The sequence below is a fragment of the Myotis myotis genome, unplaced genomic scaffold, assembly GCF_014108235.1.
Source record: "Myotis myotis isolate mMyoMyo1 unplaced genomic scaffold, mMyoMyo1.p scaffold_m19_p_3, whole genome shotgun sequence".
Taxonomy (NCBI): Eukaryota; Metazoa; Chordata; class Mammalia; order Chiroptera; family Vespertilionidae; genus Myotis; species Myotis myotis.
In genome coordinates this window covers 109,810,253-109,832,044 of record NW_023416335.1, presented here as the reverse complement: position 1 = coordinate 109,832,044, position 21,792 = coordinate 109,810,253, and the positions used below count along the sequence as shown (strand labels likewise).

At 36.9% G+C, this 21,792-nt stretch overlaps 1 protein-coding gene across 2 annotated transcripts in view; it reads right to left on the bottom strand.

Moving 5' to 3' along the window:
* The window catches only part of RNF17 (ring finger protein 17), a 149,331-nt gene that overhangs the window by 81,600 nt on the left and 45,939 nt on the right, over positions 1-21,792 (bottom strand). For both annotated transcript variants that reach the window (XM_036299996.1, XM_036299997.1), the window contains exons 8-15: positions 20,465-20,541; positions 20,116-20,190; positions 15,129-15,433; positions 12,644-12,802; positions 9,335-9,524; positions 8,347-8,515; positions 6,893-7,083; positions 5,331-5,472 (exon numbers count right to left, since the gene is read on the bottom strand). In XM_036299996.1, coding sequence (XP_036155889.1) covers positions 5,331-5,472; positions 6,893-7,083; positions 8,347-8,515; positions 9,335-9,524; positions 12,644-12,802; positions 15,129-15,433; positions 20,116-20,190; positions 20,465-20,541 — 1,308 coding nt within the window. The remainder of the gene's footprint in view (positions 1-5,330; positions 5,473-6,892; positions 7,084-8,346; positions 8,516-9,334; positions 9,525-12,643; positions 12,803-15,128; positions 15,434-20,115; positions 20,191-20,464; positions 20,542-21,792) is intronic.

The window sequence follows — 21,792 nt, the reverse complement described above, 5'->3', positions numbered from 1 at the left end:
AGTGGCTGCAAGGTTGGGGGCTCAGGCAGCCATGAGCCCTGGAGGCTGCGAGGACCGGGGCTTAGGCAGCCGGGGGCTCAGGCAGCTGCAGAGGCCGGCAGTGGCAGCAGCAGTAGGGTGATGGGAGTGGCGCCTTCCCCTGATCAGCCTGGTTGCCTCCCGCAGAGGGAAGCCAGAGGCAGCAGCAGTGATGGGGTGATGGGGGCGGTGTCTTCCCCTGATCAGCCCAGTTGCCTCCCACAGAGGGAGGCCAGACTGCAACTTAGGCCCGCTCCCAACTGGGAGTAGGACATCCCCTCAGGGCTCCTAGACTGTGAGAGGGGGCAGGCCAGGCTGAGGGACCCCCCCAGTGCACGAATTTTCATGCACCGGGCCACTAATCTATAATAGAAGCGTAATATGCTAATTAGACCGGACATCCTTCCAGACAATATTCTGGACGAAGCCGGGGCTGCAAGGCAAGCCCGGGTCCCGGATGCCTGCCAGCGGCCGGAGGAAAGCCCGGGTCCTGGGTGCCAGAGGGAAGCCAGTGCTGGCAGTCAGGGGAAGGAGGGCCTACTCTTGCATGAATTTCGTGCATCGGGCCTCTAGTATATTTATACCCCTATGTTCATTGCAGCATTATTCACGGTGTCCAAGACTTGGAGACAACCAAAGTGTCCTTTCATAGAGGATTGGATAAAGAAGATGTGGTACATATACACAATGGAATACTACTCAGTTTTTTAAAAAGATGAAATACTGCCATTTGCAACATGGATGGACCTTGAGAATATTATGTTGACAAAAGTCAGTCAGATAAAGCTAAGAACCATATCATTTCCCTCACATGTGGGATATAAAACAAACTCTTGGACACAAACAGCAGTGTGGTGGTTTCCAGAAGGAAGGGGATTGGGGGGGGGCCTAATATATGATGACGGGAAGATGGTTTGACTTTAGGTGGTGAGCACACAGTGCAATACACAGAATGTACACTTGAAACCTATCTGATCCTATTAACCAATGTCACCCCAATAAATTTAATAAATTTAAAAATACCTAGGTGTTAATTTAATCAAGGAGGTAAAAAGCCAGTACTTTCAAATTTATAAACTAAAGGAAGAAACTGAAGAGTATACAAATAAGTGGAGCATATACCATGTTCATGGATATAAAAAATTAACATCATTAAAATGTCCAGCCTGGCCGGTGTGGCTCAGTGGTGGAGTGTCAGTCCATGAACCAGGAGGTTATGGGTCCATTATCAGTCAGAGCATATGCCTGGGTTGTGGGCTCATCCCCAGTGGGGGGAATGCAGGAGGCAGCTAATTGATGTTTCTCTCCCACAAATGTTTCTATCTCTCTATTCTTCTCACTTCTTCTCTCTAAAATCAATAAAAATATATTTTTTTAAATGTCCATTTTACCTAAAACAATATATAGATTCAATGTAATTCCTATCAAAATACCAACAGAACTAGAACAAATAATCCAAAAATTTATATGGAACCACAAAAGATCCTGAATAGCCTCAGCAATCTTAATAAAGAGGAACAAAGTTGGAGATATCAAGCTACCTAATATCAAACTATACTACAAGGCTCTAGTAATCAAAACATCATGATACCGGCATAAAAACAGACACATAGATTAATGGAATAGAACAGAGAACTCAAAAATAAACCCATACCTAGATGGTCAGTTAGTATTTGACAAAGGAAGTCAAGAAAATACAATGGGGTAAAGACAGTCTACTAAATAAATGGTGTTGGGACAATTGAACAGGCATATGAAAAAAAATTTAAACTAGGTGTTTAATTAAACTAGGCCACTTCTAACAACCTATATAAGATTAAACTCAAAATGGATGAAAGACTTAAATAAAGACTCGAAGTCATGAGACTCCTAAAAGGAAACACAGGCAGTATAATCTCTTGACATTTCTCTTAGCAATATTTTTCTGATATATCTCCTTGACCAAGGGAAGCAAAAGAAAAAACAAAACAAATGAAACTACATCAAACTAAAAAGTTTTTGCACAGTAAAGGATACTATCAACAAAACAAAAAGACCGCCTACTGAATGGGAGAACATATTCGCCAATGGCACATCTGATAAAGGGTTAATATCCAAAATCTATAAAGGACTCATACAACCCAACACCAAAAAAAACCCCAAACTGAGAAGGCTAACCCCTATTTTGTAAAACTACTGTTTGGAATTCTCTGCTATTCTTTAGACGGCCTCTTATTCTAAAAAAATAACTTTGCTTTCTAGCCTGCTCTAGCCTGCTTGAATAATGAGGAAGATAAACTTAGCTGTCTGACCTTGTAAGCCAGAGACTAGATATGCCCATACTCTCAATGCCATGCAAGGTGTATTTTTTAATTGGATAGAACTGTATAGTTTCCAAGACCACCAGCGAGATAACCACTAAGCACACATAGGGCTGGCTCTTTAATAAAAAGGGAAGTTATGCTTGTAGCTCTGCTTAGAATTTGAATTCATTTTCTCTAAGCCCACCACGGTGAATAAAGTGTGACTCCAAACTCTCTGAGCATTGCTTGATTTATTCTGGTTCTCTGTAACAAAACAATCCTATTTAAAAATTGGCAGAGGACCTGAATAGACAACTTCTTCAAAGAGGACAAACAGATGGCCGACATATGAAAAGATGTTCAATATCACTAATCATCAGAGTAATGCAAATTAAAAGCACAATGAGATATCACCTCATATCTGTCAGAATGGCTATCATCCATAAACCAACAAACAAGTGTTAGCGAGGATGTGGAAAAAAGGGAACCCTTGTGCACTGTTATAGGTGGGAATTCAGACTGGTGCAGCCATTATGGAAAACAGTATGGATGATCCATACTGTTTAACTTTTTAAAAATTAAAAACCAAACTACCTTATGACCCAGCAATCCCATTTCTCGGTATATAGCTGAAGAAACCCAAAACACTAATTTGAAAGAATATGTACACCCCTATGTTCACTGCAGCAACCCAAGTGCCCATCAATAGATCAGAGGATAAAAAAGCTGTCATACATATATACAATGGAATATTACTTGACCATAAAAAAGAATGTACTCTTACAATTTGCAACTGCATGGATGGACCTAGAGCAGTGGTTCTCAACCTTCTGACCCTTTAAATACAGTTCCTCATGCTATGACCCAACCATAAAATTATTTTCGTTGCTACTTCATAACTGTAATGTTGCTACTGTTATGAATCGTAATGTAAATATCTGATATGCAGGATGGTCTTAGGCGACTCCTGTGAAATGGTCGTTTGACCGCCAAAGGGGTCGCGACCCACAGGTTGAGAACCGCTGACCTAGACGGTATTATGTTAAGCAAATCAGTCAGAGAAAGACAAGTACCATATGATTTAACTTACATGTGGAATCTAAACTATATAAATGGAAAAAAAAATACTAGATTCAGATTCATAGATACAGAGAACAGACTAATGATTACCAGAGGGCAGCAGGGCTGGGGGACAGAGTGAAAAAGGTGAAAAGATTAAGAAGTACAAATTGGTAGTTACAAAATAGTCACAGGGATGTAAATTATGTATGGTGCCAGGTGGGTACTAGAATATATTGGGGAACCACTTTGAAAAGTACATGATTGTCTAACCAGTGTGCTGTATACCTGAAATTAATACAAAAATATTATTGAAAAAAATTAAAACAGATTATACTGTAAACCAGCAACTGGACTCCTCGTTATCTACCTAGGAGAGACCCAAACAGACCCATGTTCACAGTAGCATTATTCAAAATAGCCAAAAGGTTAAAACAATCCAAGTGTTTATCAACAGATGGATAAACAAGAGTGGTATATATATACAATGGATATTAGTCAGCTATAAAAAGGAATGAAATTCTGATACATGCTACAACATGGAAACAACATACTAAGTATAATAAGGCACACGAAAGGAAAACTAGTGTTTGTTTCCCACTTATAGGTATCTAGAATAGGTAATTCACAGAGAGAAAGTAGAACAGGTTATTAGACACTGGTGGAGTGGAATGGGGAGTTACTGTTTAATGGGAATGGAGCTTCTATTTGAGAAGATGAAGAAGTTCTGGAGAGGAATGGTGGTAATGGCTTAACAACATAGGGAATATACTTAATAGCACTGAGCTATATACTTAAACTGCTAAATATTGTTATATATGTTTTACCTCAATTTAAAGACATTAAGTAAAATTCAACAGAAGAAATACATGTAAGTTCTACTTAGTGCCATATAGGGAGATTTCCACAACTCCTATGGGGAGGTGGTATAGCGTGGTGAAATGTTTGAGGTGACAAATTCTGAATGAAGCTGCACTGCCCAGTTCAATCCTGACTCTATTCTTTGTAGCTGTGTGACCTAAGGCAAGTCGCTTCGTCCCTCTGGTTAGGCTCCACATCTAAAGGAAGATAATGGCATCTTTCTCATAGGGTTGTTGTGAAGATTAATGAGTTAATTCACACATAGCATTATGGCACTTAGAATGAGTTAATTCATATAAAGCACTGATGTAAAGAGATCAATAACAATGAACTCATTGTTGGTAGCTACCTAAACCCACCAGTCACACATCCAAAATTTAATATGAAATGTCTTTAATCTGAAACTATTTTGGTGTTCAAATTCTGAAAATTACCTAGTACTAATTCATAAATTTTCAGGTATACATGATCAGAAACAGGTTTTATCATTTTATTTTGATTTGTCAGCTCTGTGTTTTCCTACAGTTGACACTTGAACAAATGGGTTTGAACTGCATGCATCCACTTGTATGTGGATTTTTTTTTCAATAAATATTGTTAAATGTATTTTCTCTTCCTTATGACTTTAACATTTTATTTTTTCTAGCTTATTTTATTATAAGAATACAGTATATAACACATAAAACATACAAAATATGGTAACTGGCTATGTTATTGGTAAGGTTTCTGATTAACAGTAGGTTATTTGTTAATAGAGTTTTGGGGGAGTCAAGTTATACACGGATTTTTTTATTGCATGGAGGAGGGGTGAGGGTAAGCATTTCATGTTGTCCAAGGGTCAAATGTAGATTTCAGATGGTAGCAAGAAACATTTATACATTATACATCCTTTACTGTCTCTTTCCTCCACATATCACTAATTTTCTCCTTTAATTTACTAAGTCACGTGCATTTGTTATCCAAAGTTGCAGCCACAAAGAAACTTAAATTTATAGTAGGTTCATAACATTTTATTTGCTCTAAAATTCATACTATGCACTCATTTCTGTTATACATTTCTACTTAAAATTTGCAAACATATTTTGTCTCAAAGGAACATTATATACTTACCAACTGAAGATAGAAATCGGTAGGACTATTTATATGACAAACCATAACTGAAACATCTGTCATTTCTTTAGGTAAAATAGGTGGATGATAGTGTAAAATCATATTTTTTTCAGAAAGACTTCTTGGTGAGTGCGATCTAAACCTAATTAAAAGAATAATTAAAAACATAAGCAGGAGCCATTTTCTTGAAGTCTCTTCTCAGTTACTTGATCTGAAGAAAGGACTTGCACATATACTGATTTATCTACCAAGAATATTCCCTTTCCAATTGCTCTCTTCTAACTTGTAACACTTCTTGGTATTGTCTCGGATTATCAAACCAGGTTAAATAAGATGTCAAACCCTGGCCAGTGTTGGTCAGTGGTTAGAATGTTGGATCACACACCAAAGGGTTGCGGGTTCGATTCCCAGTCAAGGGCACATACCTGGGTTGCAGATTTGATCTCTTCCCTGGTCGGGAGGCAGGCAATCAACTGATGTGCCTCTCTCACCTCTCCTTTCCCCGCCCATCGCTATTCCACTTTCTCTACAGATCAATGGAAAAAATATCCTTTGGTGGGGATTAAAAAAAAAAAGTCAAGTCTCAAAACTCAATAATTAACCTTCAAATTGGTGTTGGAGCATTTTTGAGCTGGATCTGTAAGCTCTACTCATTGAACTGGTAACCACTCTGTGGTAGCAGTCAATGAGGACAGTTGTGTGCTCTCCATGTCTCCTCCTTCTGGCTCCCAGACTCTACTCTTATTTTTTCAGAATGGAACCTACTTGGTTCACTTCTAGAGTTGTATAATCACTCAGGACAGAAAGTATCTTCCACTATCTCTGTGGTAACTTGGTCATCTTGGTTCATCAGAGATGAAGAAGGAAAGGAAGTTATAGTACCCATTCTAGAGCCATATATTAAATACCGAGTGGTTAGAATATTGAAGTAAGGAACTGTCAAACTACAATTCTTGAAATCCTAGTGCAGTTGCTTGTGATCTTATCAAGAGTATAAAAAATGTTCAGTGACTACAAATAGTTTCTACTTTGAGGTACCTGACTTTCTCTATTTCCATAAATCAAATGATCTAAATGTAGTTTTCACAGACAATTTGTAATTAGAAAACTTGACAGCAATATTTTAACCTCTTACAGCAGTGGTTCTCAACCTTCCTAATGCCGCGACCCTTTAATACAGTTCCTCATGTTGTGGTGACTCCCAACCATAAAATTATTTTCGTTGCTACTTCATAACTGTAATTTTGCTACTGTTATAAATCGTGATGTAAATATCTGATATGCAGAATGTATTTTCATTGTTACAAATTGAACATAATTAAAGCATAGTGATTAATCACAAAAACAATATGTAATTATATATGTGTTTTCTGATGGTCTTAGGTAACCCCTATGAAAGGGTCATTCGACCCCCAAAGGGGTTGCGACCCACAGGTTGAGAACCACTGTCTTACAGAGTATGTTGAGGTTTACTTTGGGCCCATAGTTTTAAAGGTAAAATCTGCTATTCCAATTTATAGCTATTATCTCAAAAAATATTTAAGGTTTAATAAATTACTTACCTGGCCAGTTCCATAAATACTAATGCATCTCTAAGAGACACAGGCATGTCACTGCTTATTTTATTTGTTGGTGGTTTTTGCAGATCTACAATAAGCACACCATCTTCTTCTCTAAAAACTTTCATTAAAACAGCCTTGTTATTTACCATTTTCAAAAATTCTACTTTAGCTTCTTCTCCCCAAGCTTCATTCTGTGTAAAAAGTTAAATTATAATGTACTTCATAATTATAATTAGCTCTAATGTTAAAATATTCTGAATTTAGCTTTAAACCAACCAAAGTCTGAAAATCTGAGCAGAGGCACTGAGCCAACCACAGATATTAAGTAGTAGCTGGGGCCACAAACCTAAGGACAGTCTTAGGGATGCATGGAGTGGGGGTCATACTTTGATTTATAAATATTGTCTCAAGGTTCCATAGCTACTGCACTTCAGGACTTAGTTTCATGTCTGAATATTAGTATGAAGATTATAAATATTTCAAAAAAACCCAGTATTACATATGATTTTTCCACTTAAATGAAGAAAATTCAAAAGACAATTTTTGAAGTATAATGAAAGCCATGCAATAGAATCAAGGTATTTCTAATCATCAGTTACCTTAGTTCTCATTACTAGCAATATGTGAAGTATACACTACTTAAATAATAAAGAAAAATATTCACCCATTGGAAAAAGGTTTTTTAAGTTGATTTTTGAAATTTTAAGTAGCTAAACGTAAAGTAAATTTTAAGGATCAAAAGTACACATTCCTTAAAAAAAAAAAATTAAAACATTTTTCTAAGATTTTATGAGCATAAAGGTAAAGCCTACTCAGAATAAAAGACTTAAAAAAGAACAATTTTACCACTCTGAGGAAAACACCAGCCTATTATTTTTATGTTTCCTCCTAGTTTTTTATTCATTCTTTCAAATATCTGCTAAATGTCTACTATGTGTTATGATCTGTTACATGCCTGGAGTACAATGATGAGCAAAGACACAGACTTCTTTCATAATAATATAACAACCTGACATGCATCCTTATCTCCTAGGAGTTTGCAATGTTGCTGGGGAATATGCAGATATTAATAAGTAATACAAAGCAGAATGCTATATATAGAGTAATGAACAAAGTGCCACGGAAACAGTGAAGAAATGTACAGAAATACAAACCACAACATATTTTATCTCTCCACACTTATTTGACTCCAAAACTTAGTGGTTTACTTGGATATTTCACCTATCACTATGTTCATATATGCTTATTCCACTCAATTTCCCACTAAGAACATTTCCAGTTGTGGAAAGTGAAGTTCGTCTCCTTTTTCATTGGCACTATCAGATTATTATGTAAAATGTATTTATTAGAATTGGTGTCTTAAACCTACACTCAGCAATCTGACTGGCAATACCTAGCTAAAACTGGAATACTTTAGTCCCTGAAGAAGAAAGCATAATGTCAGTTTTACTTACTGAATTCTGTGGAACAATGTCCTTCAATGAGCATGGCTGTGCTAATGGCTGGAAGTCTTTCAGCAGCCCTTCAATATATGGTTCAGACTTCCTTAGGACCAGACATAAGTCATTTAGTACTATATGTTGCTCAGCAATGTGTTCTGATTTCACATGGGTATCACCAACTCTAGGAAGAATTCCGGTAACATTTTTTGAAAATAATGCTTCAAACCCAAACTTGCTTTCCCCCGTAAAAGTTATGCATTTCTAAGGATACTCTCCTTAGGTTAAATCTTCTAGAAAGTTATAGTCTAGTTCATATTTCCTTACAATATAGATTTAATCTGGCTTTTAAGTACAGACACTGTTGCTACCTATATAATTAACTCTCAGTTGCCTTTACCTGAATTGTCTTTCATATATCTACTTAAACTTAAGGGTATAACGATGCCCCCGAGGAGAAATCTATTTATTTATAAAGCTATGACCATTAAATAACTAGTGATCATGCAGTAGTTAATACTGTTCCTTACTACAGAAAGACTTTCAGTTTGTTTAATTTTCCTAGAACACTGAGGGAAAAAACATTTTTGAATATCTAGAATGAGCTAGACACTATACCACTTTAACATGCATTAATAAAATTATAGAAAACTGATTAAAATTTTTGCTCACAATCATCCTGCAGCTAAAAAGGAACTATTTTTATGCATAATTCCCCTGCTTTGAAGCACCAAAGAAGAGTACTTAAGTTTGGATACATCAAAAAGCTCCTTTTCCAAGTTTCCCATCCAGTAACATTGATAAATGATAATACTGTACTAATTTAGTTAGGAAGATAAATTATAGAGGAAACTTAGAAAGTATATGCCTTGAAAATGAAGAAATATAAATTACTCCTCTCTACCCTTTCCCAATTTCCTTTATTCTTTAGTATCGACCCTCTCCCCAATTACAAATGTTTCCAAGCAGGCCAGGAACACACAATAATTATAAAGTATCATACCCTGCAACAATTAGGACTTCAGAATTTCCAAAATCCACCATGAATATCTGTATTAGTGCAACTTCACTGACTGAAAATTTAGTTGCACTACAATGTTTTCTAATATTTTCATTTTCTATTGGAATTAATTCAGTGATAATTCCTCGACACCACATTCCATTTCCAATACTGCTGACAAATACTGTTGCACCTAAATAATGAGGGAGACAAATCATTATCAATGTTAAGGGAGAAAGAATACCTACTAAGCTCTAATTTACAAATGTGTACATTAGTTCAACTACTAAGAAGTCTTAATAAACTTATCTACTCATACTATAGTACTGTGTCAAGAGCTATGAGAAGGGTGAAGGTAGTATAGTACAGTGATGGCGAACCTATGACACGCGTGTCAGAGGTGACAAGCGAACTCATTTTTTTGGTTGATTTTTCTTCGTTAAATGGCATTTAAATATATAAAATAAATATCAAAAATATGTCTTTGTTTTACTATGGTTGCAAATATCAAAAAATTTCTATATATGACATGGCACCAGAGTTAAGTTAGGGTTTTTCAAAATGCTGACACACCAAGCTCAAAAGGTTCGTCATCACTGGTATAATATGACAGTTTCTATTATACAGAATCTTTTGAACTAAATGGGGAGATAAAAACAAAAAATACTCAGCAATCACTTTTTGAGGACCTATGTTTCATGAACTATAACAAAGATGAATGAGAGCATGCTGCCATCAAGACACTCAAGAAAGGCCCTGTCTAATGTTGTTAAGTGGTTAGACGTTAGCACGCACCAAAGAGTCTCAAATACGATTTCCGGTCAAGGACACATACCTGTGTTTCGGGTTTGCTCCCTGCCCCTAGTTGGTCGGGGTGTGTGTTGAAGGCAACTGATGTGTCTCTCTAACAGTGATGTTTCTTTTTCTCTCCACCCCCCTCCCCTCCCCCTTCCCTTCCACACTCTCTCTGAAAAGCAATGGGAGAAAATATCCTCGGGTGAGGATTAGCAACCACAACAAAAGAAGACACTCATGAAACACGGGCAAATAAATGACTCTAATACATTGTACTTATAACAATAAAGACCTTCTACCCTTGTGCATGTACACACATGTATGTACAGATATACACAAATCTGTAAAATATTTTGTAAAATATTTTGGTAACATAAAAAAAGAATCAATTACCTTCTCTTGGTTATCGGGAGAATAAAGAAACAATGAAAGGCAGAGTGTGAAATGCCAAAATTAAATTAATACACAGTGGAACTGAGAGAAGGGGAAGATGAATCAAGGACCTAATAGCAGAGAGATCAGATGAATTACAAATTAATAACTGGGAGGGCAGAGAGCAAGAAAGAAAGAGACCTGAATTTGGATGCTTACTATGAGCTCAGCAATGTTCTTAGTATTTTATGTTTGAACTCACTTATTCCCTCAACAAACCTGTGGAGATGGTACTTCCATCACATAGATGAGGAAACCAGGCAAAGAGGTTGAAAAACTAGCCCAAGCCACATGGCTACTTAGAAGAGGTAGGAGGAGAATGCAAGTAAACTCAGAGCCCATTCTCTTAAAAACTAAGTTATGCCTCACAGAAAAATTTGGTAGTACTTGATCACTGATTATATACAGAGGGCTGTTGAATAATCCCCTCTAATAAAAACAGGATAGTTGAGAGGCACATCAAGGTGGCCCTTTAAAATTTTAAGCTCTACCAAAACATTTGTTTGGCCTTCAGATTGTTGTGGACCTTCTCTTATGTTTATATACCACATAACCAATATTCTTAGTTTTAAGCTACATATATTAAACCATTCTTTCTTGCAACAGATAAGAAAAAAACCCTGTTAAAAGCCATTTGTTGTTATATATAATGAAGAACAGGTAGGAAAAGGGAACAGCCTTCAAAAGTATCATATCACATTACTCCCCTTCTCAAAATATAAATGAGTATTTAAATCATGTGTACTTACCTTGAAATGATAATTATTCTTAAAACAAAGGATGGCTTTTTGGCTTTCTTAGAACATTTTCTGAATGGAAGCTGAGGTCTTTTGTGCACATACTAAATTTTGGAGAATTATTTGCACCATAAAAATTAAGTTTCATACTATACTTCCCTCCTCTTAGATACTCATAATTTGTTATTTTTTATTTTAAAATTATTAATTTTTGTCAAAAGTGTATGATAATCCTAGGCTTCTAATATTGTTAAGCCACAAAGATGAGCTGAGAGTTAATTACACTTTTAAAGAACTACTATATAAGGCTAAACAGATAATACTAAGTCAAGCAAATCATAGCTTTCTCTTATTACAGAGTGAAATCAAATTATAAGGAAAATATTTGTTTTTTTTAAATATATTTTTATTGATTTCAGAGAGGAAGGGGGGACAGAGAGACAGATAGATAGAAACATCAATGATGAGAATCATTGATCGGCTGCTTCCTGCATATCCCTAGTGAGGATCAAGCCCGCAACCCGGACATATGCCCTTGACCAGAATTGAACCTGGGACCCTTCAGTCCCCAGGCCAATGCTCTATCCCCTGAGCCAAATCAGCTAGGGCAGGAAAATATTTGTAAGGAAAGCTTAATTATGGCAAATTACACATACCCTTAGAATTAGGATAGAACAATGAAGTTTCCCAACTACCTCCATGAGGTCCTAAGAAATGGATGCTGCTGTCCTCCTGCATCTCATGAAGCATTCAATAACATCCTCAACATTCACGTGTGGATGTCAAGGGACTGTCATCACACTACAAGGAATCATCTTAGAGGAACAGTTTCCCCTGGAGACAAGGGGGCAAACTACTTAACTGCCCTGCCCTGAGTTTTATCATTTAAACAAAACTCATTTTGCTCCATAACAGAGTTTTTGTGTATATCTCACTCAGCAGTCAATTTTAATATTTAGCTAACTTACCTAAACAAAATTTAACTTATATTATTTATTTTTAAAAATATATATATTTTATTTATTTTTCACAGAGAGGATGGGAGAGGGATAGAGAGTCAGAAACATCAATAAGAGAGAAACATCAATCAGCTGCCTCCTGCACGCCCCCTACTGGGATGTGCCCGCAACCAAGATACATGCCTTTGACTGGAATCGAACCTGGGACCCTTCAGTCTGCAGGCCGACGCTCTATCCACTGAGCCAAACCCGTCAGGACACAATTTATGTTAAATAATTCCAAAACTTTCATGCTTTGAGTACAAATCTATATTACACATTTATCTGGGCTGGCCAAATATTATATTTACATAAACCTGACATTTTAACTTGGAGTAATATTTCATTACCTAGCTCCAAAATGTCTGACGGATCAAGGTGTAAACTCTTATTGCAAAACTGATTGATCATCTTTTCCAATACTGTTGCATCATTTATTTGTGAATACTTCCGAATGTAGAAGTGGCAAGGATGTATTACATGACTTACAAAAACTAGCTCTGGAGAACCTGGATAAGAACATTTAAACCACATTAATAAACCATAAGTGAGGAAAATAATTCACAAAAACTGAATGTAATATCCTCTAAACAAATAATAAGTGCTTTGTGGCACTGCAAATTCTAGAACACTTAGGTCCCACAAGAGTCCAAACCCAAAATAGTAATTAGACAGCTAAAACAAATATTCACACCTTTGACAAATAATTCTTTATCTATCTGAACTGCAAATATTTTACTTGTAAAAATGTTAAGTAAGCAGAATTGCAGTTCACCTGGTAGATTCTAATGTCAGTTGTATGTTTTAACTCCTTTTTATTACAACAAAACTTCAGAATTTATTTATGAACATATTTGGAACTTAGAACCCCATTGATAATGATTAGGTTTCCACTTTAGCCTCCCAAGCCCTGTTTAATCTATACTATACCCAAAGAACTAATAATTAGTTCATAACCCCTCTGAATCCAAAATCTTATCAGGCTAGAATGGGGTGAAAAAAAATGTCTGGGCAAAGTCAACATATTGAGCAAAATTTGCAGCGGTTCTCAACCTGTGGGTCGCGACCCTTTGGGGGTCGAATGACCATTTCACAGGGGTTGCCTAAATACATCCTGCATATCAGATATTTACATTACGAGTCATAACAGTAGCAAAATTACAGCTATGAAGTAGCAACGAAAATAATTTTATGGTTGGGAGTCACCACAACATGAGGAACTGTATTAAAGGGTCGCGGCATTAGGAAGGTTGAGAACCACTGATTTAGGGGAAGATGAGTGTGTTTTGATGGAGGCAGGGATATGGCAGAGTAAAAGACAGTGAGGGATTTCTTGTATATAACAGTAATTAAGCCAAATGTTGCTACTGATAAGATCTCTGGAGTATAATGTTAAGAACACCATTCTGTTTTAATTCCTTTCTTATAGGTATTAATAGGTATGCTTTGCTTTGTGTAAAAAAAAAACACAAAAAAATAGAGTTAGAAAAATAATATGTGTATATCTGTTTGTATATGCATAAAGATACTCTGAAAGGGAGAGATGAACAGGATGGAATGGGTTAGAAGAAAAGTTTCACGGGGTATTTGAATACATATATTTAATTTTTGAAAAAAGTCGATGTTTTATCTAGTCAAAATGTTTAAAAAACAACCTCTAGGAGGACTGGAATTAGAGATACCCAATAATGGATCGTTATCTAATACAAATCACAAAATATAGCTATATTGAGGATGGGGTAAAGGGATATGTGTAACTGGGAAGACAGCTAGAGAAATATGATATATTTCAGAAACATGTTTGCCAATAACCACCAAAACTTTTAACATTGAAAAGTAAGTTTTAGTTATCATTAAAATTCATTTTACTCATGGCCTCACACTACATAAGAATTACTATACATACAGTAAACTCCACAACATCAAGTTCAGAGTTGTTAAAGTACCTGCTTTTGACCCAAAAGGAGCAGGTGATTTTTTCTGAAGAAGCTTGTTTGGATAGCTAGGTGTCCCCATAAGATCATCGGTGAGGCATGCTTCATCAAAAGAGAAAATAAAGGCAATTATACTAATTTTAAGTTGACAATGGTATACTATTGTTTAAAAAGCTGTACCTGAATGGACAAAATACTGGAAAGGCAAGACTCCTTGCATCAGTAGATAATGTCATGAGAGGCTTCTTAACTCACTGAGGTATCAGAGATGATTATACGTTAGAACTGAGAAAGCAGCATGTCCTTTATGTCTTTTTTTCTGTATGCAAGTGTCATTCTGGAGAGTCCATTAGTGAAACTAATGCGTGTGGAAGAGAACCAAGTGGGTCTTAAAAATGATCCTCAAGAAGACTGGGAGTGTAACTACACACAGTAGTATCTTACTGTCATGTTAGTGGTGAGAACACCAACACTGGAAATTTAATCAAATCATTATGATAAATTTAAATGTTACAAAAGAGATGCTATTACATTCATGATAGTTCATTTTTAGAACAGATTATATCTAAGATTTAAGAAAGGCTGTTCTTAAATTTAAGGACAAAGTCATGAGATTGTTTCTATAAATTTCATTTATATTTTCATCTTTTATACAAGGTTTATATGTGGAACATTAAATAGTCAAATGCCCTACTTAAATCAAATATCAAATTTATATCTGAGTTTACCTATATTACTGCACTAAAAATAAAAATTATCCTACTTTAGAAAACGTGACGGTAGGGGAGCAGTGTAAGCTAATAGCAATTCCTTTCTGTGAAGCACAGGGACAAAAGGTACTAACTTTGTTTCTAATTACAGACACGATCTATTTTTTCCTTGCTTTTGTACTGTCACTCACTTTCCAGGTTTTCTTCAATAATTTCTTCAATGATCACATCAGGGCTAGATCCCATCTGGGGTAGAGCAGCAATGCTTTTAGGAGATGTTGTTGCAACAACCTCTTTCTGTGGCTGAAAGTTTTTTGCTTCCAAATGCACACCATCAGTTTCGGGTTGCAAAGGAGGTGGTAGGGGTTCATTAGTTAGGACAGGCATGTCAACCTTTTTCTTTGCTGGCGATGGGAATGTATCACGACAAGAAAATTTCTTTTCGTGATTATATTTCTTTTCAAGATTCTGGCCAATTTCATTTTCTTGGGGGTATCTGTTGAAAACAGAAGTATACATCTACTTTAGATCACTTAATAATAAAGTCTCTATGTCCACCCTCAAGCCATTTCCTTTCCATAGGACAGTTAACACTTGTGACACACACAAAGGGGTAAAGTTACACAGGTGCTCAGGACACTTAAACAGCTTTCTTGCAATATAATTGACACAAAAGAAAATTCATTAAATTTTACTAAATTCACAGAGTTGTGCAACCATCACCACAATCTAAATTTAGAACATTTCTATTACCAACCCACCCCCCCCCCCAAAAAAAACAAAAACCAAACCAAACCAAACCAAACAAAACAAAAACAAACTATGGCCCATTCCCAGCCCAGGGTTGGAAAAGGGCAACAAGAAGTGTAATCAATGGGACACTGAAGAAAGGGCTTGATAGTCACACCACAATGATCTGATCCTAAAAGAGCAGTGGATATACGTTTTCAAAAGAAGTCATTTTGCTTTTGCTTAGGTGTTTGGTTTTAAATTATGTTAAGAGTATTTCTTCTTTTAATTCACTGGCTTAAAAATAAAGTGTAGGAAACTACACACTGTCTTCCACAAAAGTTAAAAATGGAACTCCCATTTGACCTAGTAATCCCATTTCTAGAACTATATCCCAAGAAACCAGAAACACCAATCAGAAAGCATATATGCACCCCTATGTTCATAGCAGCACAATTTACAATAGCTAAGATTTGGAAACAGCCTAAGTGCCCATCAGCAGATGAGTGGATTAAAAAACTGTCGTATATCTGCCCTAACCGGTTTGGCTCAGTGGATAGAGCGTCAGCCTGCGGACTGAAGGGTCCCAGGTTCGATTCCGGTCAAGGGCATGTACCTTGGTTGCGGGCACATCCCCAGTGGGGGGCGTGCAGGAGGCAGCTGATCGATGTTTCTCTCTTGTCGATGTTTCTGGCTCTCTATCCCTCTCCCTTCCTCTCCGTAAAAAATCAATAAAATATATTTAAGAAAATAAAAAAAATAAAAAACTGTCGTACATCTACACAATGGAATACTATGCCGTATAATAGTAAAAACAAAGGAACTTTTACCATTTACAACAGCATGGATGAGCATTATGCTAAACAAAATAAGCCAGTTGGAGAAAGATAAATATCACATGATCTCACTCATATGTGGGATATAATGATCAACATAATTTGAATAGATCCAGAGACAAATGGCAGGGGAGGGGGGTTAGAGAGCACCCAAAGGACTTGTATGCATGCATACTAGCATGACCAATGGACATAGACACTGGGGTAGTGGGGGCTTGCCCGGGGTGGGAATGGCTGGGAGGGCGGGAAGGGGGTCAATTGGGGAAAAAGAAGACATATGTAAAATTTTAGACAATAAATAAGAAAAAAAATAAAGTGTAGGAAACAGTGAAGGGTATGATCCTAAGCAAATTGTTAGAAACCTCTACCTTGTCTAGAAATCACCATTAGTCTGAATCCTTTGGGTAAGGTTTGAATATGACTATTCACTAACTCACAGCTGATTATTTATTCCATTTACTCCGTATTTTTCTATCTTCTTCATTTAGCTACACAGATTTAGGCCATGAAGTTTATAAGTATAGAAATTTTATCAAAAAGATAAGATTGGATCTCAAAAGCTTGTATTTTAGTTAACCCATGATGGATTTAACTTGGTCACAGATCAGCATTTAGGAAGCATCTATACTAATAAAAGGGTAATATGCTAATGAGACCGGGAAACCTTCCTGGAGACCTTCCGGACATCCTTCTGGACAAAGCAATGGTGGTGGGGCCGAGGCAGAGGTGGTTAGGGGAGATCAGGCCTGCAGGGGAGGGCAGTTGGGGGCAAGAAGGCCAGCAGGGGGAGCGAGCAGGCCAGCGGGTGGGGGGCAGTTGGGGGCAATCAGGCCAGCAGGGGGGGCAGTTGGGGGCGAGCAGGCCAGCAGGGGGGCAGTTGGGGGCTATCAGGTCAGCAGGGGAGGGCAGTTGGAGCAATTAGGTTGGCAGAGGAGGGCACCTGGGGGCAATCAGGCCGGCAGGCAGAGTGGTTAGGGGCAATCAGGCAGGCAGGCAGGTGAGTGGTTAGGAGCCAGCAGTCCCAGATTGCTAGAGGGATGTCCGACTGCCGGTTTAAATCCGATCCCCCTAAACTGGCAGTCGGACATCCCCCGAGGGGTCCCAGATTGGAGAGGGTGCAGGCTGAGCTTTGGGACAAACCCCCCACCATGCACGAATTTCATGCACCGGGCCACTAGTTTTAGAAATAAGAACCAACAAAGCCAGATGGATTCAGTAATGATAAATCTTATCTGTCTCTTTCAACAATGGGTGTGCATTTAACCCACATAAAATAAGTACATGTGGAATAAAGGTCCAAGCACCTGCTGAGGATGCATATACGTGCACAGCTTTGCAATCCAAACATTTCTTTTTATAGTAACTTTTATCTGACCTTACTAAGACATTCAATAATTAACCAACTCCAGTCTCATACGTAAACCCCTCCTTTGACTTCTAGAACACTCTTCTCTTGTTTGTCTTTCAGCCTCTGCCTGCTCCTTTTCAGTTTTCATGTTGTTTTGTTTGTTTGTTTTTCAGGTTACTCTTTGTATGTCCTAAAATTTCCTCCTTTTCCAGGTTACTGTCCTTGACCTACTTCAATACCTGCTTTCACTGGGCAACCCATTGTTTAATTACCACTTGTAATCAGTAGATGCAGGTTTTATAGTGAAACTTCCCTAAAAACTAGGAAAATTTTTAAAAGACTATTGAGTTAAATTTAAAATCAAGACAAGATAAACAAACTCTTTAAGATACAGAATAACTTTTGATATTTAAAATATTTGATAGTAACCATATTTAAGTTACGAAAATGTCTATAAAAGACATGACTGAAAAAGTGATTATCTATGGAAGCACAAAAGTAAAGTCACAGAGGCAAATATGGGGCAGGGCTCCCTATCGAGGAGGATGACTTGAGCCAAAGTTCTCTGGGAAGCTCTTCCCTGTGGTGGCAAAGAGTTATCTAGGCCTAATGCTGTTAGGCCATTTAATTAATCTTATTCCCTTTATTCCAAACAAGACTGCAAGCAAAGCAACTTCTGACAATTTGGCTTCTTGTGTCTATCTGGATATTGGAGAAGAATGCCAGCATTAAATTGATAAATTGGCCTTCTGACTCTATTTCAGTTTTGTGAACTTGATGTCTCTGAGTTCTTCTGGCTTAGTGTGGAATGGCTCACATCTATTCCTGGGCTTACAAGACCATGGGCTGCACTCTGCTTAGTTCCCTACAGCAATAAATGTGATGCTCCTTGGGGGATGATTTCCCTCAAGACACACCACCTACAAGTGAATGAACTTCTTTTCTTTTGGTGTTTATAAGTCATCTACCAGTATATTCTGACTACTCTTAAACCCTGAATCAAGTCCAAGACCACATCTTAAAGTTTCAGCACATTTAACCAACTGCCATCTGGACATTTTTCCCTAATACCTGGTAAACAGCACTTACTCAACATATCTACTCTTCCATCTCCCAACTTTTCTTCTTGCATTCCCAGTCTTGGTGAGTAACACCACAATCCATCAACTTAATCACCAAAGCCAGACCTGTAAATCACCCAGGATGCTTCCCTCTTCCTTACTGCTCACACTCAATTACAAAGTTTTATCAATTTTCCCTACTTAGCATTTGTTATATCTATCACTCTCCAGTGTTATTACCTACTTTTGATTTCTCATCATTTGCTGATATTGATAAAATAGTCCAACTGATCCTTCAGCCTCCAGCCTCATACTCTTCCAAATAATACTCTGTATGACCACAGAATTAATGTTTAAAAATGTAACCTAATTATTTTACTTTCAGGCTGAGAATCTTTTTGTGGTTTGTCTATAGCTGTGTTATCCAACAGAACTTTCTGTGATCATGAAAATGTGTTGTGCTGTCCAATGTGGCTACTGAGACTTGAAATGTGGCTAGTAACTAAGGAACTGAATTTCTCAGTTTATTCAGTTTTAATGAATTTATGCTTATATGTAAATGGCCACATGTGGTTAATGGCTACTACAATAGACAGCATGGGTCTAGAAAATGAAATTCAAACACCTCTGTACAGCATACAAAATTTTTAGAATTTAGCCTCTATGTTCCCTCTGCCAAATGCAGTTCCCTGAATGTTGTATGTTATTTCACTGCACACATGTCTTTCTGCTAAGATCCATTGCTACTCATTTGTCACGGATAAGGGCAAATAAAATCTCCTTTTTCCAGGTCCCTTGTTATCCCCAGAACTGACCACTCCCTTCCTTTGCTTCTCCATTAAATTTTGCATATATTACCATCATAACAATTATGCACTTTGTTGTTCACATGTGTCATCCTCTAGTTATTGTAACTTCTCTGACAAATATCTCAACATTTAAGGTTATGCCTAGCACAAAATTAATGTTCAATGTTGGCTGAACAAATGAATCTCTAGAAATAACTTTGGCACACATACCAATGAATACTGATCCCTCCTAGATCTCTTTACTCTTAAATATTTTATGTAGAATATAACTGATTGAAGCTATTTTGCCCTTTATTATTTTTCAACTTTTGAGTCATATATATTATAGTAAGCATCAATTTTCCTGTCTCTTAGGCTGTTATTAATAGTATGTTGTCATTCTTATAAATACTTACTTTGTTGAGTCCTCAAAGTCAATCTTTATCATACTGTTGAACACAGAGATGATCTCACTGCAACTCATATTCAACCTACAATAAATACTAGCATGTAAGTAAATATCCTAAAACACATTTATTACTTTCTCTAAACAAAAATCAGTTGCTGACATAAAAAATTCTTAATGACAGAACATTTAAATAACTTTCTTACTTATCATAAATTACACTTATTTTTACTTGCTTGCTAAGTTGGAAAACATTTGTGACCCAAATTTTCAATTTATAATTGCTTGCTATTTTAATAAATCTAGGCTCTAATATGTTTTTATACTTGTTAGGTTCTCCTAAATTATAACTTACTTACCTCGGAGATTTCCTTAGTTTTAGAGCACTAACTTGTGGCAATTCATTCTCAAAGGTTAACTTCAAGGCGCGAATAATCTAGAATAAAAAAAAAAAGCGTCTATTTTGTTCATTAGACAAAAATAGACCCAGAAACATAGAAGCATGGAACAGACTGTCAAACCTCAGAGGGAAGGCAGGGGAGGATGGGTGGGAAGAGATCAACCAGTGAACTTGTATGCATATATGCATAACCTGAGGACACAGACAATGGGATGGTGAGGGCATCAGGGTAGGGGGGTGGGAGCAGGCATGAAGAGGTCAATGGGGGTAGAAGGGGAAGTTATGTAATACTTTCAACAATAAAGATTAAAAAAAGAGATCTGTTTTTGTTTATCAGTTTATGTTGTTCATTATAATCCATAAATGAGTGAGATCATGTGATATTTATCTTTCTCTGACTGCCTTATTTTGCTTAGCATAATGCTCTCCAGCTCCATCCATGCTGTTGCAAATGGTAGGAGATCTTTTTTACAGCAGCGTAGTTTTACATTGTGTAGATGTACCACAGTTTTTTAATCCACTCATCTGCTGATGGGCACTTAGGCTGTTTCCAAATCTTAGCTATTGTAAATTGTGCTGCTATGAACATAGGGGTGCATATGTGCTTTCTGATTGGTGTTTCTAGTTTCTGAAGGTAGGGGAGGGTGGGGGTAAGGGGGAGAGATCAACCAAAGGACTTGTATGCATGCATATAAGCATAACCAATGGACACAGACACCAGGGGGTGAGGGCATGAGCGGGGGGGGGGGGGGGGAGTTGGGGTGCAATACCTTAATCAATAAAAAGTAAATAAAAAAGGAGACGTACCACTCATATGTAAATTTTCTTTTAATATTGTTGAAGCTGAGTAAGATTTTAGAAGAAAAGGTATATCCTTTAGGTATTTCACTAATTAATGTGTTCAAGATTTGATTTTAAGGATTTGAAGGAAGGAATGCAAATAAGTGTTTATGACTTTTTCCCCTAAAAGAAATTTAAAACTTTTGGAGATATTTATTAACAGATAATAACAATAAAAGACACTGGTTAACAAATGAGATATAGCTACATGGCCAGAGAAAATTCTGACCAGATTCATTTTGCATCTGCATTGTTGTCATCAAATGTTTCTCTCTCTTTTTTTCATCTTCCTAATGAGGCTAACGAGAGTAACGACCAAATCTTACCACTTTTTTTTTTTAACTTCCTAATGACTCACATGTAATACACAGGAAATAACTATTACTGTTTTAGAACTACAATTGGAAGGAGGCCTGGCCTACTAAGACAGTGGTAAAATCTCCTTTC